Genomic DNA, 18,699 nt, shown 5'->3' with positions numbered 1-18,699 from the left:
ACTGAAAAAAAAATTAATTAAAAACACACACTGAAAATTTATTGAGTTTAATTACATTTGATTAGCGACGCCATTTTCTCTCGCTTACATTTCCTTTCCTCACCGTTTCCGCTTTTCTTTTATAAACTAAAGTAAAGCATTCCCGCAACAGCCCTTTATGGGTCAAAGACCGGGTGGCATGGTGTGAAGTAGACTGCCTTTTGCGTCAAACAGTGTAAAGAGAACCTTAGTGGCTCTGATGATAGAGCGCTCGCCTCCCAGTGAAGTGATCCGAGTTCGATTCCCAGCGATGGCAGGTCGAAACGAAATCCGCAAACAAGGCTAAGGAGTTAAACATTAGTAGTCGTAAATTCAGAATTGGGTCGGCTGTTCAACAATGGTTAAATTACAAAAAAAAAAACTAGCGTGAAGAGCGTAAGTAATAACCAATTAAAATAATAAGCAATAACCATACTTACTATCACAATAAAACATGTCGAAATATCAGCGTAAACGTTATTTAAATAAATAAAAAAAATTTATTTTAATACATTTAAAAAATTAGGGTCATTAATACTTAACCACTATAATAAAAAAGTAAGAAAAATAATGGATTGTTTATATCAAAATAAACGAACCAAATAAATATCATGAGCCAAAATTCGAATATTTTTATCCTTCGTATCGTAATAAAAGAAATTAATTGGAATGGGTAGATAATTTTTCCAGAAAATGAGAAAGTATTTAGCAGAAACAAAAAAGATCAAAATATGTAATTAAAGAATGATAAATATTAACCTGCACATTTGAAACAATCTAAATGGAAATATCTATCTTGAACTCTAAGAGCATTGCCACTACATTTTTTCTTGCATACTTCACACAGAACTTTACCTATAAATAAAGACAAAGACAGTCAACATATATTTTTTCACATTGCTCATCATAACATCGTGCTTCACAACAGATAAAACATTTCACATTTATCATTTAAGTAAAAAGGAAAAACAGTCAAGTATAAATATTTATAAATAACAAAAATGTCATAAATCATATATATGTCCTGATAAAGTAAGAAAATAAGTACTTAAATAGAGCTGATTCTAAAAACAGGTGATGGAATCGTTAAAGAAAGCAACACATATTGTATAAAAATAAACAAATAAAAAATCATTATAGCACTTTTTTAAAAAGATGGTTTTTTATGTTTCTTTTCAATGTATTTGACAATAAGTGTATAGTCTGTTAAAATCTTTCTGCCGCATCAATCTATTTTTTACCACGTTATTATAATAAGGCACATACAGCTGTAATTTTTTTTTTTTTTATTTTCTAAATCGCCGAGAAAAAAATCTCTAAACTAACAATTTAAGGTAAAAAGCAGAAAAGTGGTAATCAAATTATTTCGGTTCATTTTCATCATGCACAATGACTCATTAAAGACTTATTTTATTTTCTACTGCTAAGTTTAAAATAAAAATTACAGGAGTGTACTTAGAATTAGATTTGTTCGAAGTAAAGTGAAAGCAAAAGCCACACGACTATTTTCGCTAGCACTTTTTATCTTTTCACCTAATTGTCGCCAACCTGTTAAACGTCAATCAAAAAAATAAATAAATAAAACAAAAGTAGGACGTATCACCTGGGTAACAAAATATTATTCGATGTCATCAACGAAATTATAGCATTATATTTTATTTAAAATTATAGATAAAAGGAAGAATGTTAGAAAATATAAAAAATGGCGACATTTTTCCAGACATTTTCAACTATAATTAACAAAATTCCAGACATTTGCAACTATAAATCATACCAATAGCAACTTAAAAAAGAAATTTTAAAACAGAGTTAAAAAATTTCAACTTTGAGAAATGAATTTTTAAGAGATAAAGTTAGAACTTTAATTTCTTGAACACCGATACCAATTTTTCAATTTCCGATACCAAGACAAATGTGACATCCATGTGGTAGCATTTCAACGAAAGTAAAAAATAGGTATTTCAAATTCAAACGAAATAAAGTGCAAGATAAAAAAGCCTAGAACAGGAAAAGTATTCATTGTTTCTGTATGTCTCACAAATTTGTAACAATGAAAGATGGTAGCAAATTTTCATTAATTAAATTAAAAAATAATCAAATCCCAGAATAAAGAATCATGCTTCTCTGTTAACCATTCTTTTTTGAAAACTATAATTCAGAGTACTTTGTTTTCAGCATATGCATACACCGAAAACAAATTCAGAACTAGTCTAAATGCCTTTCCAGGTTTGCAAATTGAACTGTTTGACATGAAATGTATAATTTTAAGTCCATTATAGGTAAAACGATGACTGAACAAATTTCATTCTTCACATTAAATAGTGATCAAAATAATTTGTAGTTTATTATTTTGGTTTATATAATCACAAAAACTAATTTTATTCATTAACTTGGGGGTTTCACTATAAGATGCAAGATCATTGAGGGATACGTTGCCATAAAAAAATTAAGAACCGCTGATTTAGCATTAAAATAATAATTCTCTTATTTCCTCATACTTTATGCTGGACATAAAATTTCCGACAGAAAGAAAGAGTAGATATAGATGGCTATTTCCACGTGTGACAGACACTACATCAGACAATTTTTCACAAATGAAAAGATACATTAAAGAAATATTTTTACAGCTAAAAATTTTATTTTTTTATCAATATTTTTCTAAAAATGCAAATAAATTTTAGAACACAAAAAAGTATTGTTAGGGACCTAATTTTATTAATTATAACAATATTTGAGTAAGTGTGACTGACACTACAAGAATGGAAGCCAGTTTTTGGACAAATTTTTAAACTCAAATTTCTTCTGATTAAACTATGAAAGCAAATCATTTCTCACACATAATTTTATTAAAGTATTTGTATTCAATGAAAATAAATTGCAAAATTGTTTAAGATTTCTTTCTTTATTTTTAATTTTACTTATTCTTTGTGACTGACACTACACGTAGATTGTGACAGACACTACATCATCATTTTTTTCACAAGCTAATGAAAAAAATTAACAAATCAACCAATTATAAAGCTTGAAAAATCAAAATTATTGAAAGTTAAACAACCTCTGCGATCAAAATTTGGTTCAGGCAATATTCTTGTGTTCGTTTCAAGATTTATATATGATATATCTTCCTTAAGTGGCCAAATGAAACAGTTTCCTTTTTTTTGCAAAAATTTCACTTTAATTACATTTTTTTTCTTTATCTAGTACCTGACCAGCAAAATGCTTCACTTTACATTTTCCAGAAAATGGAACAAGTATCCAATTGCCTATTTTTGTCTTGTGTATTTCAACTGGGGAATCTTTCTCGCACATTTCTACACCTATTTTCTTTTTGTCATTTTCACTCATTTTTCTTTCTTCATTTTCACTCATTTTCATATCTTCACTTTCACCCGTTTTCATGTTAAATTTAATATATTGTTTAGGATTTAAACTTACGTTGGATGCCTTTAAGATGTAATCATCAATTTTTATAAAAGAGTGAAATTTTCTTGTATTAGGAATTGCGAATATTTCACTTCCTGTTGGACAACATAGTTGATCTAGGTGATTTTTTTCCTGCTTGAATTTTGGACTCTGGAATATATAATATAGTTATATTCTTACATATTTGTTCTGCTGATTTTGAGAATTCTTCAGCGCTGCTTCTATTAATTCTTCTTGATAGGGTGGCTTCTCGAACTCTGCGCTTAAGGGTTCCACCTACACCATCTATTGGCCCTTTACCATGGCCTGTTGCGGTAAAATGCCATTCAATATCATTTGATTGCAGCATTGCTAAACAAATGGAATACTTCTGCTTAAAATGTTGCGCAGTTCCATCGGATTTGTAAATAATTTTTGAAATTGACAGTTCAGAAAAATCATCTTTAATTTTTTTAATAATTGCATTATTAAAAATGGCAACAGCATATTTATCATGGTGTAGGTAATCCGATATCACCACAATAGGTACGGACTTTAAATTATTCTCATAAATAAAATAGGCCATGGCAGTATAAATCGTACAAGATTTGGAGACCCAATGAGCCGACTGAATCTCATCTTGTGAGAAAAAACTGTAGTTTTCACTAAAATCAAAATGTAGGAGCAACACATTTGGTTGCATATTGCTTTTGAAGCTTTCAAAAAAAATTTCTTGCTGTTGCTTTATAAAAGCATGTTGCAGAAATTGAGGAAGTTTTCCTTTTAATTTCTCGAATGCCTCATTGATTGATAAACAGATTTTTTGCTTTGCAAGAGCATTATTTTCATCTTTCATCCATTGAAATAGCTTAATGTCTTCATCAAGATTTTTTTCTGAATTTTCAACTACAATTGGAAGATTTTTTAAATTTTCACAGCTATTACATGTTTGATAGTAACATTGTTCTGTTGGATTAGCGCAAATAATAATTTTAATAAAATCAGATGTACTATTTGGAAAAAAACTTATTCCTTCAAGCAAAAGTCGAACATTTTCATGATAAATGCATAAGCATAAATTAGCTGGAGTTTCATGCCTAAGACAAATGTGAGAAGGGCGTAATTCACAAAATTTGGAGCGACCAATTTTGATACCTGGATTATCATTTTTAAACATTTCATGAGCTTCTCCAAGAGTCGTACATAAATATTTTTTCTGCACTTTTGTTTTTTTACCTTCAAAATCTCTAACAATAACAAAGTCCTTAGTACCAGGGGCTTGGTAGCTTATGCTATCTTTTTCATAAAATGCTTTCACTTGTTCTGCAAGTTTTACATCAATTTTTGAAATTCTCGGCTTTGGCAAAGGTGCTTGCACAATATTTGGCACAATTTGCTGTGCTAGCTTTTTAATGACTGCCTTACATTTGTTTGGACTGTTGGGTAAGTTTTTCTTTACTTTCGAAACAGCTTTGCCAAAGGACTGTGGACTCTGAAAAGCTTTTGATGGTGAACTTGATACAGAACACACTGCATCATTAGTTTTTAATAATTTAAGAGCTTTTTTTGCTCTATATTTCTTCATTTCCTTTCTTTTCTTTGCTTTTAAAGCTTCTTTTTCTTCGATAGTCATTTGTTTCTTCTTCTGGGTGCGCCGTTCTCTTAGTTTATTTTTCTCCCTTTCTTTAAAATTTTCATATTTTCCACTAGCCTTTAATCTTTCTATTTGTTCTTTTTTTCTTTCAGCAGCTGTTTTACCCATCTAAAATGAAATATTTAATTGATAAATAAATTTGTTTTAAGACTATAATTAAATAGATAATATGTGTGTGACTGACACTACATTTTAAAATCCTTCAAAAATATATAAATTCCTGCATAGATTTTTATTCTATCCATATTATAAGACATATTATTCTTTAAAGTCAGAAACTAGATGTAATTTAAACTGAAAATCTTTATTAAATTGAAGATAAAAAGAAAAATACCATTTTTCTGTGACTGACACTACCACAAAATTTGTTAATTTAAACTTAAATGAAATCATAGTTTCAAAATATTCTAAGCTTTAATAAAGTTATTTTGAGAAAATATGTTTGTTACTTTAAAATATAACATAAATAGAATATAAGAAAAGTGTACACTTACTTTTAAAAATTTGTTCCAAAACTAGGCCTAATCACTGTTCTAAGCTACTTGATAAAACATAAAGTTTTGGAGCACAGTGTTGCCATCACATCAATTGTAAAATGTTTGATAATATGAAATTCTTAAAGTTTGATTATTGTACTCGTGCTAAAATAAGATCAAAACCTTGAGAAAAAATATTTATAAAATGGTAGTAAGGGTTATAGTTACATGGAATTAGCCAGATACCTTTTTATAACTATCATAAGGAATAGGAAGATTATTTTTGAAATAATTTCCGGAAGGAAACCGGAAAGAAAGAAAAAAAAAAATATGCTCTTCAATCACTTTTAACACCATTGCTCTATACTCTATACAAAAACCGGAATGACAAAGCTGTTATCACTGCATTTAAAATTTCCTGTAAATCGCGAACTATTTCCTATTTTCATAAATAAATAGGGAATACTAACAAATTATGAAATTTCACTTTAGATTTTCTTCTCCAACATAGTTGACTTGTATGAAAGCGAATAAAAAAAAAATTTTTTTTTTAAATATCCGACTTAAACTAAAATTGTTAACAATTCTATTTTTTATGAAAAACTTTTACTCTGTTTTTTCAAAAGATAATAATTTTGTTACTTAGTTGTAAAGCGAATTACTATGAAAATATTTGCCACATTAAGTTTTAATTTCTCACACAAATAATCTTTAATATTAGACCTTCGTTAAAATCGTTAAAATTGCAATACTGAATTAAGGAATATTAACTAAGAGAAAATACAGTAACAGCAGGGAACTGTATACAATTGAACTTGAACATAACTTTCGTTTTTAACTATTTTACATTACGAATAAAAATTAAATTTAAACTATGGATAGCCTCAGCATGTAAAAAATAATTTAACTTTTTGAAGGAAAAAAAATCGTCGATTAAGCGAAGCTTTTTCATTTGGATAGAAATTATTAAAATCAAATTCACTGAATAATTCTGAATTTTTGCACTTTTATTATACACCCAAACAATGAAGCGTTGAATGCATCGTTTCAAATAATAATAATAAAAAAACAAAAAAAAAAAAAAAAAAAAAAAAACACAAAGCTTTTCCTTTTTACAAAACTGCGGAGTTGGGTTATATTGACGTGTAACGTCTTTTTCATAATTAGCATGCATGGCCCCTGGCTAAATAGGGACAAAACATATTCTAACAATGAACATTATAAACTCACAAACACATCAGTTATGGAAAATATAACAGTTTTAGAATAAATGGCATGTTATTCGCTAAAGCCTTGTGTTATAAGATAACGAAAATTCTCGAAACAGCGTCCCAATTTTTTTTTCCGGCTACGGAACCCTAAATAATCAACCTTCTTTTGACGGAACCCTGACTTCATAAATAATTTTTATTAAGGTAATTGCGAACGTTTTAACCTAAAGAAGACTATTTTTAAAATATTTAATAAGTGAAATGAAGACTTTTTTCATTGTTATAATCTTAAGTTAGGTTTTATATCCGATAATTAAATTTGAAGTCCTTGTGAATCTAGTTCAAGAATTTGTCTTTAATGTATATAAATAAGCTGAAAATGAATAAAATAATCCGAATCACGTTACTTAAGAGAACTGCTACAAACGTTGAAAATGATTATTAGGGAAACATATTTATTTAATTTTAATTTAGTTAATTTATTTTGATTTGAAAAGCGCGATAGAAAATACTAATGCAATATTTTATAAATGATTGTTCTTTTCATAAGTTTTTCAAAATTTATTTGAAAATTTTCAGTATTTATTTGAAATATTATATTTTCATCTAAAAATGCCCTTTCTATTTCATTGGCATTTTACTTGAAATAATTTCACAAAGGCAACTGGAAGATTAAATAAATTATGAATTATAGGTTGGATCTAAATATAATCTGAGGGTTTAAAACTTATCCCTGCTTATACGATGTACTAACTCATGGAACCGCGGAACACCATTTGGGAATCGCTGATCTAGGAGACGGAAGAGCTATACAGCATAATTATAATTTAAAAATTTTTAGAAGGTTACAATTACTTTCTTTCAGTAAGATATTCGATTAGAATTAGTAATCAAAATTATATTCTCCCCCCTCCCTCGAGTGAATCAAATCTAGACATTTTTGTTTAACTTTTCATTGATCTATTTCAGTCCAATGATACGGTTTGCTTTAAAAATAAATTTGAAACTTCCAGTTGAGAATAACAAATACAAAGGGAAAAAAAAGTTATAAAATTGAATGAAACAAAAAGAGACGTTGTGGCTCATTTGTAATCATAATATGAACCGTTATTTTTGAAAGTGGAATAAGTCAATTTGGAGTTAAAAAGCTGTTTGTTTTTTTATCACTTTGCGATTTTAATAGTTAGTGTAGCATTTTTGGTGTCTCATCAAATTATAGTGTTAAAAGCATCACCCAAAACTGAACCACTTTAGCCGACATTTTAAAATTTTAATCTTTAAAAGTCTCCGGATAAGCCACTTTCCAAATGGACTCATTTCATTTTCAAAAATAACGGCACACATATGTTAGTTTTAAAAACGATTTTCGAAACAATTTTATGCGATGATCTCAATTTGTGTGCGGTCCCCAAATCAGGAAGTTAAATAACAACGAAAAAGATTCACTTTCCGCAAGTGTCGAGTGATAGCAATCATGATGCTATTCTAATGCATCCGTGGATTTCAAGCACGGACAAACTCGTGATTTTTATTCACCCACACAAAAGGAGACGATGAATTATTTACCTCACATCTCTGAATACATTTAGTTTCAAAAAATGATATTATCGTCTGTAACTATAACCTGTTTAGTTTAGTTAAGACCTTCGAAAGGCATTCTTTTTGTTCAGCAATGCCAAATTAGCACTTCCTTCCATATCAAACTAAACTGATCTTCCAAGACAATTTGCAACATAAGATTACATTACCATGAAGAGAAAAAAAAAATTCATACGTCAGACCTACCTAGATCAGAATATTTTCATGTATTTAACTTCTCTCTTTTCATTCTTTGCTTTATTAAGTGTGAAATAAAAAATAAAAAAACTGCCGACAAAGAAAATGCATCGACATGTTCGGTATTTTGGAGAGAAATAACGATTCTATTTTGTTTTGTCACAATCAGAGATGGGATGGAAAATGTGGACTCTTTTAATTCTTCTGGACTAGTTTGGTGCAACAATTTAACCAGCGTAAATAATTTGTCATCCATGAAATCTTTATTAAACCACCTACATCATTAGTTTTACTTTTGCAATAAGATTCTAATCTTTTTTTAAAAAAAAGTTAAGTGAAAAACGTCTGCTTGGTAAAAATTTGGTTACATTTTCTTTTTATCCATTCAGGTCTTCTATTCATCGGAAAGAAGCAGCAACTACCCAAGCACGCACGCTCCGACAGTAAAAGTACTAATACGACAAATTTTATTTCATTTTATTTTATAACCGTCGTTGAACAGCCGAAACAATTTTTTGAGTTTAAGACTACTAATGTTCAACTCCGTAGTGGAATTCAGTTAAAATTTCGCAATTACGGTGGGCAAATTTGGCCAATCAAAAGCCTGTATTTTTACATATCGCAAAATGCGATATATTTACAAAAATACAGGCTTAAATAAGCCATCAATAATTGCAAAATATATGTATTGCAAAATATATGTATTGTGGTACAAAGGAAACCATCCCTAAATTGTTTAAAATAGATTCTTTTAAATTTGAATCTGTAAAAAATTTTACTTATCTAGGATCAGAAATAAACTATCAAAATGACATCAATCCTGAAATTAGAAAAAGAATAATCGCAGCCAATCGCTGCTTCTATGGTTTAAGATCATTATTGAAATCTCACTTAATAAAAAGAAAGACTAAGATCTTACTTTATAAGGTATTAATCAAGTCAGTTTTGACTTATGCTTCAGAGACATGGACTTTAACAAAAAGGGAAGAAAAGTTATTAGCAACCTTCGAAAGGAAGGTCCTACGAACCATCTTTGGCCCTATACTCGATAACGACAACTGGAGGAAAAGATATAATTTTGAAATATATAGGATCTTTGATGGCGATGATATCATTAAATCTATTAAATTAAGTAGACTGAGATGGGCCGGGCATGTAGTGAGAATGAGCCCAGAACGAACAGCATTGAGAGTCTCTAATGCAACCCCCTCCAATAAAAGGCCAAGAGGACGGCCCAAAAAGAGATGGAAGGACTGTGTAGATGAGGATTTTTCCATCCTAAAAGTAAAGAACTGGAAAACAATTGCTGGGAGAAGGGCAGAATGGGAAAAGCTTCTGAGGAAGGCCCAGGCCCACAAAGGGCTGTCGTGCCAATGCTGATGATAAATTGCAAAAATTTAGCTGAATTCCGCGGCTGGATAACAAAGTTAACAATCAGAAAACTGCATTCGGCATGATGGAGATAGAATTGTCAGAAAATCAGTAAAATGGACACCGAACAATATTTCGCCTGACCATTGGGGAGGGGACTTTATTGCTATTTTAGGTTCTAGTCAATTTCCTTGTTATACATGTATGATGAGGTAAAAATTTAAATACCATAAAGTTCGGTTCTTCATAACTGAAGTAATGAAGTAGAGGGGGTCCCAATTAGGCTAAGTCAGATCCTGTCAATCAGTGTTGAGATAAGTAGAATTCTGCGATATTTGTGCAAAAACAGAATGTCTTGCTTCTAGTTTTTGAATACGAATGATACGAAAAACCTGGAATTCTGTGGTATGCCCGGAATACAACCACCACTGCTAATTAATTGATCACGTTCCTGAATGGGTTAAAGCAGTTAAAACAGTTTTGAGCAACAATCAGATCAAAGTTTTAGATTCAAAACAAAGATTTCAGCATTCAAAACAGAGGTATGGGTTGCGATGCTATATTTATTTTTCATGCGATATTTGTTAAAATAAAAACGCAACCTATCTTGGATTGCGAGTTTAACTTCAACTTTCAGGTATTTCAACTTCCCTCGGATATTTTTCACTAATTTTTTTATTTCTTATAGTCATTTTCTAAAATTAACAAAACATAATTAACAATTGCCTCAGTACTGGATTTACTGGGGTAAGAACACTGATAGATCATTGCGGCCCGAAATCGCTGGTTTTAAGATACTGCACCACACTTTTTCAAGCTATATCACATAAAAATATGCAAATTAATTTTTAAAAAAATATTTAATTGATTATTTGAATTTAATGGCAACACGAGTATATTGCATTTGAATTACAAACAGCTTCATAAAAACTACTGAAAATAATTCTTAAAAGCAATACCTTCGAAAAACGAAACCTTCAGCGAAATAACATGACTTAAGGTAAAACTCACAATGAATTATTATTTTTTTTTTTTTAAGAAGGAAAAATTTTGTTTCGATAATTGGGCGATGAACCAAAGAAAAAAAAAGGTGGGAAGCTATGGTCTCTAGCCTATCGATTATCATCAACTCCAGAAAACTAAATTAATATCAGTAATACTCATTATTGAAATGTTTAGTCATCTAAGCTTAAGAAGAATCAATCACCTCCCAAGAAATTCACACAGCAATTACTAAAAAAAATTATTATCTTCAACGAAAATGACATAATTTACAACTTAATGACATAATTTACAACAATTTATTTCAATTACTACAAACAAATTCAAAATAATGCAAGCACAAAAACGAAAGTTATAAAAGTAGGTCAATTCCAACGCTTCCTGAATGCTAAATATGTCTTAATGACCATCCACAACGTACATGTAAAATTATATCAGACAACACATTTATTTTCTATGTAAATTTCCTCAGTTAGAATTTTCACCTGCGAGAAGGAGGAAACATGAAAATTACCATTTATGACGAATCCCTTAAAGAAGAACTTGCCAAAGTACGGCGATTTTTTTTTGGCTTTGTTTCTCCGCTGTTGAGAGAAGAAATTGTTTTTTTTTCTCTTGTTTATATTATTACTAAAACAAAGAGTACTGCAATACATTAAACGTGACAGGGATTTTCGTTGCAGTATGTGATTTAAGAAATTAAACCAATAATAGTAACTATAATAATAACACTAGTTTAATGTGGAGTTTAGTGATAAAAGTGCCGGTATTGGCTATACTGCGCCCATCGGGGAATTTACAACGTCGTATTTATTAAAAATGGATTAAAAAGATCTGAAAACTATCATTATTTGTCATAACTGTTTACGAACTTTTAATTCACGTTTTTTTTTAATTTTTTTTTTTATTAAAGGAACAAAAAATACAACATGAAACACTGACGTCTTTTTTTTCAGCGTTATGGTAAAATCTAGCAAACATGGCTCATTTCCAAATGATAATTTTTCAAATTTTCAGCTATTTAGATCTAAGAAAAACAGTTATTCATCATTCAAATTTCTTTAAGTTATAAAATCAATTATTGGTGAATGTGTGAATATGAATGAAAAAACAAATTTTCAAACACTTTTTCTTTATGGATTTTATGTTTTAATATAAATATAATTCCGATAATCTAACAGATTTTTTTTGCCAGTTTTTAGACTGTTTTTTTTAAGTAAAAAAATAATAAAATATACTTTAGATTGTAATTAGAGCGTCAAGAGACACATATAAAAAGGACACCGGTGTCTCATCTCTGTCATAGGGATACTCTTCAACACTTTATATATTACTAAATACACAAATCTTGGATTCGGACTTACTTTAGAACAGTCGAGTCCTAAATTTACACAATTATTTTCTTTGTCCCAGAACCAGAAATTTTTTTAATACATTTGTCAGGAAAAAAAGCAAAACTAGCAGTAACCACTTTAAACACTATGTCCGTGGGGCGAGTGTTATCGACAATGTCAACCTTCATCTATAGAAAGTATCCCATCATAGAATGGGGTTAACACGTCTTATATACTAGTACATTGGAATTGAATAAATGTAGAGGTGGCAGGCTACAGTGATTCCTCACCAGAATTTAACTGGAATAGAATTCGATGAACAAATACAACTCATTTGAGAAGCCAGAAGAGCTGAATTAAGATCACAGTCTTGGTCCCTTTTGTGTTGCCATTAACAGTCGAGTGTATACAGGCCGACGTTTTGTGTGATCGAGACTGAGCGTGATGAAGACAATGTCGCAGTCACAAATAGCAAGTCATTTATTGTGGATTCTCTATCGAAATAGGCACGTTCCAATAGAAATGGGTCGAGATAGGCCTGTTCAGATCACGTGCGAATCACCCATGTTGGGGCGAATTTTATCGACAATATCAACCTTCATTTATGAAAAGGTACCCCAACATCGAATCGAGTTAACATGCTTTATACACTAGTGAATTGGAATTGAATAATTAATTTAGGGTGGTAGACACGCTATATGTCCTAGCAACAATTCATGTAAGTACATCAGTTTCAGATATAACCCAGAAAACAGTGCCATTTGCAGATAGATCAGTATTTGTCAGTATTTATCAGATATGTCACTTTTATCAAAAGTATGCTTCCAAGAAAAGCTTTTCCACTCAAGATGATTTAGGCCAACAAAAATGTAACTCTTTTGACAGATAAAAAAAAACAAACATATGATAAGTCATTAATCGATAATCACATTAATGATGTCGATATTTATCACAGGAATAAAGGTGCTACAATAATTTTTGAAATAAAAATACGTCCTCAAAAAATGAGTCAACATGAGCGACCTTTGTGACAGCTAATCTCATGTTTGATGTAAAAAAGTGACCTCATAAACAGATTGCCGACACTATCCATAAATTCATCTGTTCACATAGATATGTCAGGTCGCCAAACAACACTAACAGCGCTGAATCTCGCTAATCTTTTTCGCATCATCGCCAGAAATACGAGCATGACGCAATGAGATGCTACAACATCCAATTCCAGCGCAATGAGTAGTCATTCAAAAAGAAAGAAAGAAACAGATGCGACTTGAGTCACAATATCTGCAGAACAGAAGTAGGTCCAGAAAAGTTCGAATGAATGAAAGAGTCGAGTAAAATGATCATTGTTGTAACACGTTATAATGACCTCCCTTAACAAGATCTTAACGATGACAGATTACATAAAACGGCAGGCGAGCGATTCTTTCATATTTATTGTAGATTAGTGGCAACGAGAACTTAAGCATCGTAACGTATTTTGCGCACATATTTCTATGAAACTGACTGATAAAAGAAAAAAATATTGATTTAAGAGCAACAGAAAGCGTAAATTATAAAAATATGCTTCATAAGCAACAATGAAAAATCCAACGGCATCGTATTGATAAGATAGGTGAGAAAAATTTGAGTTCATCTTTTTAAACTGAAAACTAACTTGAAACTTAGCTACAAAGAAATAATTACAAAAAATAACTATTTATTTAACACAAACACAATATACATCATACGAAGTTGAAATAATTAAAAATGTATTTTTCTCTAAATAAAATTTAGACTTCCCAAGTGTTTAAACCAATGTTCTCTATTATTTATTTTAAATCTATAGAAATGTTTAATATATTTTAAGTTTGTACTTTTTCCATATGTTAGACAGCTATCTGATAAAATGTGAAACCCTCATCTCACAGCAACAATACATGATTCATATGAATGCTGATTCCCTTGTTAACGATATTAGTTCCTCACCACCTCTACATAGAATGCATTTTACCCTGATTCGCCCCTCTCGGCCACTGTGGTTTTTCTAGTTCTGCTTTTCATCACTTTTGTCACTCGGCTACTGTGATTTTTCTAGTGTGGTCTCTCACCTTTATTTTTCCATTTTTCGATGGCAACTTTTCGTTTTATATTTCAAATCACTTCTGTTTTTTCTCATTCACGCCTGCCAAGTCTTGAAAATGGGCGCCTGTTTTTGAGCGCTTCAAACATATCTACTGTTATTTCCTGTTTTTATATATTTTTGAAGCGAATGGTGTTTTTAATCGGGTAATAACTTACCACGTTAGCTTCTTAGGATTATTTATTTAATACGCATGACTGATTATATGTCTGGTTAGGAAAAAAAATTCTTGAAAAAAAAATTTTTTTCCGGGCACCACAGTACCATTTTCCCTTATGTTGCGTATTCAAATGACACATATAATGATAGGAGGAAATGTTTTACAAAGCGCTAATAGCAAAAACAGTAAATGGAAAGAAAAATAAATAAATAAACGCATTACATAAATTTGATTCACAAACAGATGGTTTATTTCGACAAATAATAAAATTTCCATAAGCTGAAATATGTCGCTAAAGCACTCTTGAAAATGTCACTTACTTGTTTGATAAGGACAATGAGTCTCTAAAAGTCTCCCCACAGAAAAGATTAGTTCTTCTCCACTTGTTATTTCTCATTCTTAAGAGGTTTCAGAGAATTCAGTAACGATAATATTTAAGTGTGGGAATAACTGAATAAACTGAGAACAAAAACATCCTCCAATTGCGAACTGTTGCTTAAAAGTCGTTTGAATTGTTGTTTAAATTTTACAATGGGATAGACATTGAAAGTTTTCATTTAAGCGAATCCTTTATAAAAACAAATGCTTGAAATTGTTTAAAAAATAAATCCCCTCAATTATATAATGTACTTTTAAACTTTATTACACTGGCGACCATGATAATAATTCAATAAATAAATACAATAAAACTATCTATAAACAGCCCTCAAGCGCCCAATTTCCTGAAAAATAAATAAAACTAAATTTTAGAGTAAAATGATTTTCTTTCTTAAATATCGAAAGTTAATTTTGCTAATTGTTGGACCCATAATAGTCGCTTTACCCAAAAATTGAACAAGATGTCTATTAATATTATAGATTTCTTGCACGTAGAGTGTTGTTTTTTTTTTTATTGCTACTTTTACAAAAATTGATGATATAAATATTGAATTGTAAATGCCATTTAAAAAAAACGCTTATCATTCAAAATAATGTTACAGTATAATAATAGATTAACAATCTTAAATTAGGTTTCATATCCGTCTGTTGAATTCACGGTTTAGGAGCTCAATCGGGTCCTGTTATGAATTTGTTTTGGGTGTATAAACATAAGCTTAAAATGAATGATATTGTGGTTTTCGTTGAAATGAAAACTAAAAATAACTGCTATAAACGTTGAAAATGGAGACAAATATTTCTTTATTAACAGCCCATTTATTTTATTTTGGTTCACAAAACGCAATGGGAAGTACTAATACAATATTTTATAAATGCATATCTTTTTCATAGTTCATTCAATACTATTTGAAATTTGAAAAACTAAGTTATTCAATTTGCTATTTGAAAAATTATGTTCCCCCCCCCAAAAAAAAAAACAATTGCTATTTCCTTTTTATTGTCATTTTACTTGAAATAATATCGTAAAGGCAACCAAAATATTAAGTAAATAATGGATTATTGATTGGTACTAATTATATAATGACACATTTCAATAATGTTTAAAAAAAGTCCTAATTCTCGGAGCCCGTTTACCTCTTTCACGGGATCCTGCGAGAAACCATTTGAGAACTGTGTTATATTAAAAAAAAAAAAAAAAAAAAAAAAAAATGAACTGGATAAAAGATAATTGTGAAGACAACATATGAACGAAGGACAATGTAGACTTCGAAAATGGGAATTAGCTAAGGTCGTTTAAAAATAATCCTAAGTAGCTCATTAAAAAACTTTTCACATCCGGTACTTCTGCACAAGACCCGATTCTTCTTTTTTTTTGCCTCACGAATCTCCCAAATAGAGATGAATTATCTTTTTCAGTTGGCTTCTGATGATTAGGAAATAAAAATAAGTTGTCTAATTGAATAATGTTACATCACTTTCATTCGTTTCACAGTAACAAAATTAATCGGGTCATTTAAAGAAGAAGAGTTGAAGGGAGGAAAAAAAAGTCAGGGTACATCTTTGATCCGAGGTTTGACTACGATAACTAATTAAAACAAGAACTATGTTTTATGACATTATAAGACTTCACTCACAGAATATCTGTCACATTAAGTTTGATTTGAATCAATAAACTAAAAAGAAAATAAGCGAAAAGCCTGCGCGCGTTTCAAAGATCTCGAGATCAATGAATTCCCCGCTTGGAACAGTGATTGGGACTCATTGGGTTAAATTGAAAATTTGAAAGAAGTATGATACTGAAGAGGGAATTAAATATCGACTATGTCAACCTTCATCTATCAAAAGGTAACTCAAGACAGAATCAAGTTAACATGTCTTATACACTTGGGGATTGGTATTCAATATTTGTAGTGGTAGTTTTGCCACATAACTCCTCTTCCAGAATTTAATCCGTGATTGAATTTGATGAACGAATACCACTAGTTGATTCATGCTTTTTTTAAATTTATTTATTTACTTTTTTATTTATTTATATCATTATTGCTCACAATTTTTTTTTTTTTCATTTTTGTTAATTGATCGGGAGATTTTTTTTATTTACTTCACCATATTTTAATGTTCTTTTATTTTGTGAGCCATGTTTTTTAAGCATATCAACTGTTTAATGTGGACCATCCATCGATGTTGGATAGTTAGAATCACGTCCGCAGATCACCATTGAGGGGAATTAAATAACGACTATGTCAACCTTCATCTATCATTTCCTAACTATTAAGGTAACTCAAGACAGAATCAAGTTCGCATGTCTTATATACTTGGGGATTGGTATTCAATATTTGTAGTGGTAGTTTTGCCACATAACTCCTCTTCCAGAATTTAATCCGTGATTGAATTTGATGAACGAATACCACTAGTTGATTCATGCTTTTTTTAAATTTATTTATTTACTTTTTTATTTATTTATATCATTATTGCTCACAATTTTTTTTTTTTTCATTTTTGTTAATTGATCGGGAGATTTTTTTTATTTACTTCACCATATTTTAATGTTCTTTTATTTTGTGAGCCATGTTTTTTAAGCATATCAACTGTTTAATGTGGACCATCCATCGATGTTGGATAGTTAGAATCACGTCCGCAGATCACCATTGAGGGGAATTAAATAACGACTATGTCAACCTTCATCTATCATTTCCTAACTATTAAGGTAACTCAAGACAGAATCAAGTTAACATGTCTTATACACTTGGGGATTGGTATTCAATATTTGTAGTGGTAGTTTTGCCACATAACTCCTCTTCCAGAATTTAATCCGTGATTGAATTTGATGAACGAATACCACTAGTTGATTCATGCTTTTTTTAAATTTATTTATTTACTTTTTTATTTATTTATATCATTATTGCTCACAATTTTTTTTTTTTTCATTTTTGTTAATTGATCGGGAGATTTTTTTTATTTACTTCACCATATTTTAATGTTCTTTTATTTTGTGAGCCATGTTTTTTAAGCATATCAACTGTTTAATGTGGACCATCCATCGATGTTGGATAGTTAGAATCACGTCCGCAGATCACCATTGAGGGGAATTAAATAACGACTATGTCAACCTTCATCTATCATTTCCTAACTATTAAGGTAACTCAAGACAGAATCAAGTTCACATGTCTTATATACTTGGGGATTGGTATTCAATATTTGTAGTGGTGGTGACGCCACAATACAAGTTTTCTAAAATGCGCACAAAGATGACATTTATAAAACAGGGATGTTTCTTCATCGTGATTTGCCACGCCAACTACAATCGCCAAGGCACCAAATTGATTTTAAACAGGAATTCGAAAGGGGAAGAAAAAAAAAAGTTTTCCAGGGGGTGGCTACGAATTATACCCTTCGACTATTACTATATATAGGTTCCTTCCTGCGATGTTTTTTTTAGTTTCTAGCGGGCCGCTGCCCGGAAGTCGCCAAGCCTTGGCGATTATTCTGCCACAGATCACGATACCTTAGATCTAAATAACTGCAAATAAATGAAAACTTGAAAAATAATTGTTTAGAAGATTTTACCTTTAATGCAGAAGAAGACACCTAAGTTTCATGCTGCCTTTCCAAACTATACGTTATTAAAATGCTAATGATATTTTTTTTTATTAAAACTAAAACAAAATCATGAAAAAAAAATATGTTTAATAAAACTTATGCGTCAAAGGGTTAAAACGTAATACATTTTATCGCGTCTGACGCGAAATATAAATTTCTAAAATTTTATTGTGTAAGAAATTTACAAGTCCATTT

General features: G+C 30.2%; 2 protein-coding genes across 4 annotated transcripts in view; both read right to left on the bottom strand.

The window, feature by feature from the left end:
* The window catches only part of LOC107442219 (actin-binding LIM protein 2), a 79,603-nt gene that overhangs the window by 31,841 nt on the left and 29,063 nt on the right, over positions 1-18,699 (bottom strand). For all 3 annotated transcript variants that reach the window (XM_087156820.1, XM_087156821.1, XM_087156822.1), the window contains exon 2: positions 778-873. In XM_087156820.1, the coding sequence (XP_087012946.1) occupies positions 778-873 (96 nt within the window). The remainder of the gene's footprint in view (positions 1-777; positions 874-18,699) is intronic.
* Positions 1,941-5,777, bottom strand: LOC147814392 (uncharacterized). The gene is made up of 2 exons (XM_087156819.1): positions 5,569-5,777; positions 1,941-5,182 (listed from the first exon to the last, which is right to left on the bottom strand). Exon 2 carries the CDS (start codon positions 5,180-5,182, stop codon positions 3,530-3,532), a length of 1,653 nt encoding a protein of 550 aa, XP_087012945.1. The 5' UTR covers positions 5,569-5,777; the 3' UTR covers positions 1,941-3,529.

The sequence above is a fragment of the Parasteatoda tepidariorum genome, chromosome 2 (assembly GCF_982258835.1).
Source record: "Parasteatoda tepidariorum strain Cologne lab strain chromosome 2, Ptep-v5.0, whole genome shotgun sequence".
Classification (NCBI taxonomy): domain Eukaryota; kingdom Metazoa; phylum Arthropoda; class Arachnida; order Araneae; family Theridiidae; genus Parasteatoda; species Parasteatoda tepidariorum.
This window is presented reverse-complemented; position numbering and strand designations above follow the sequence as displayed.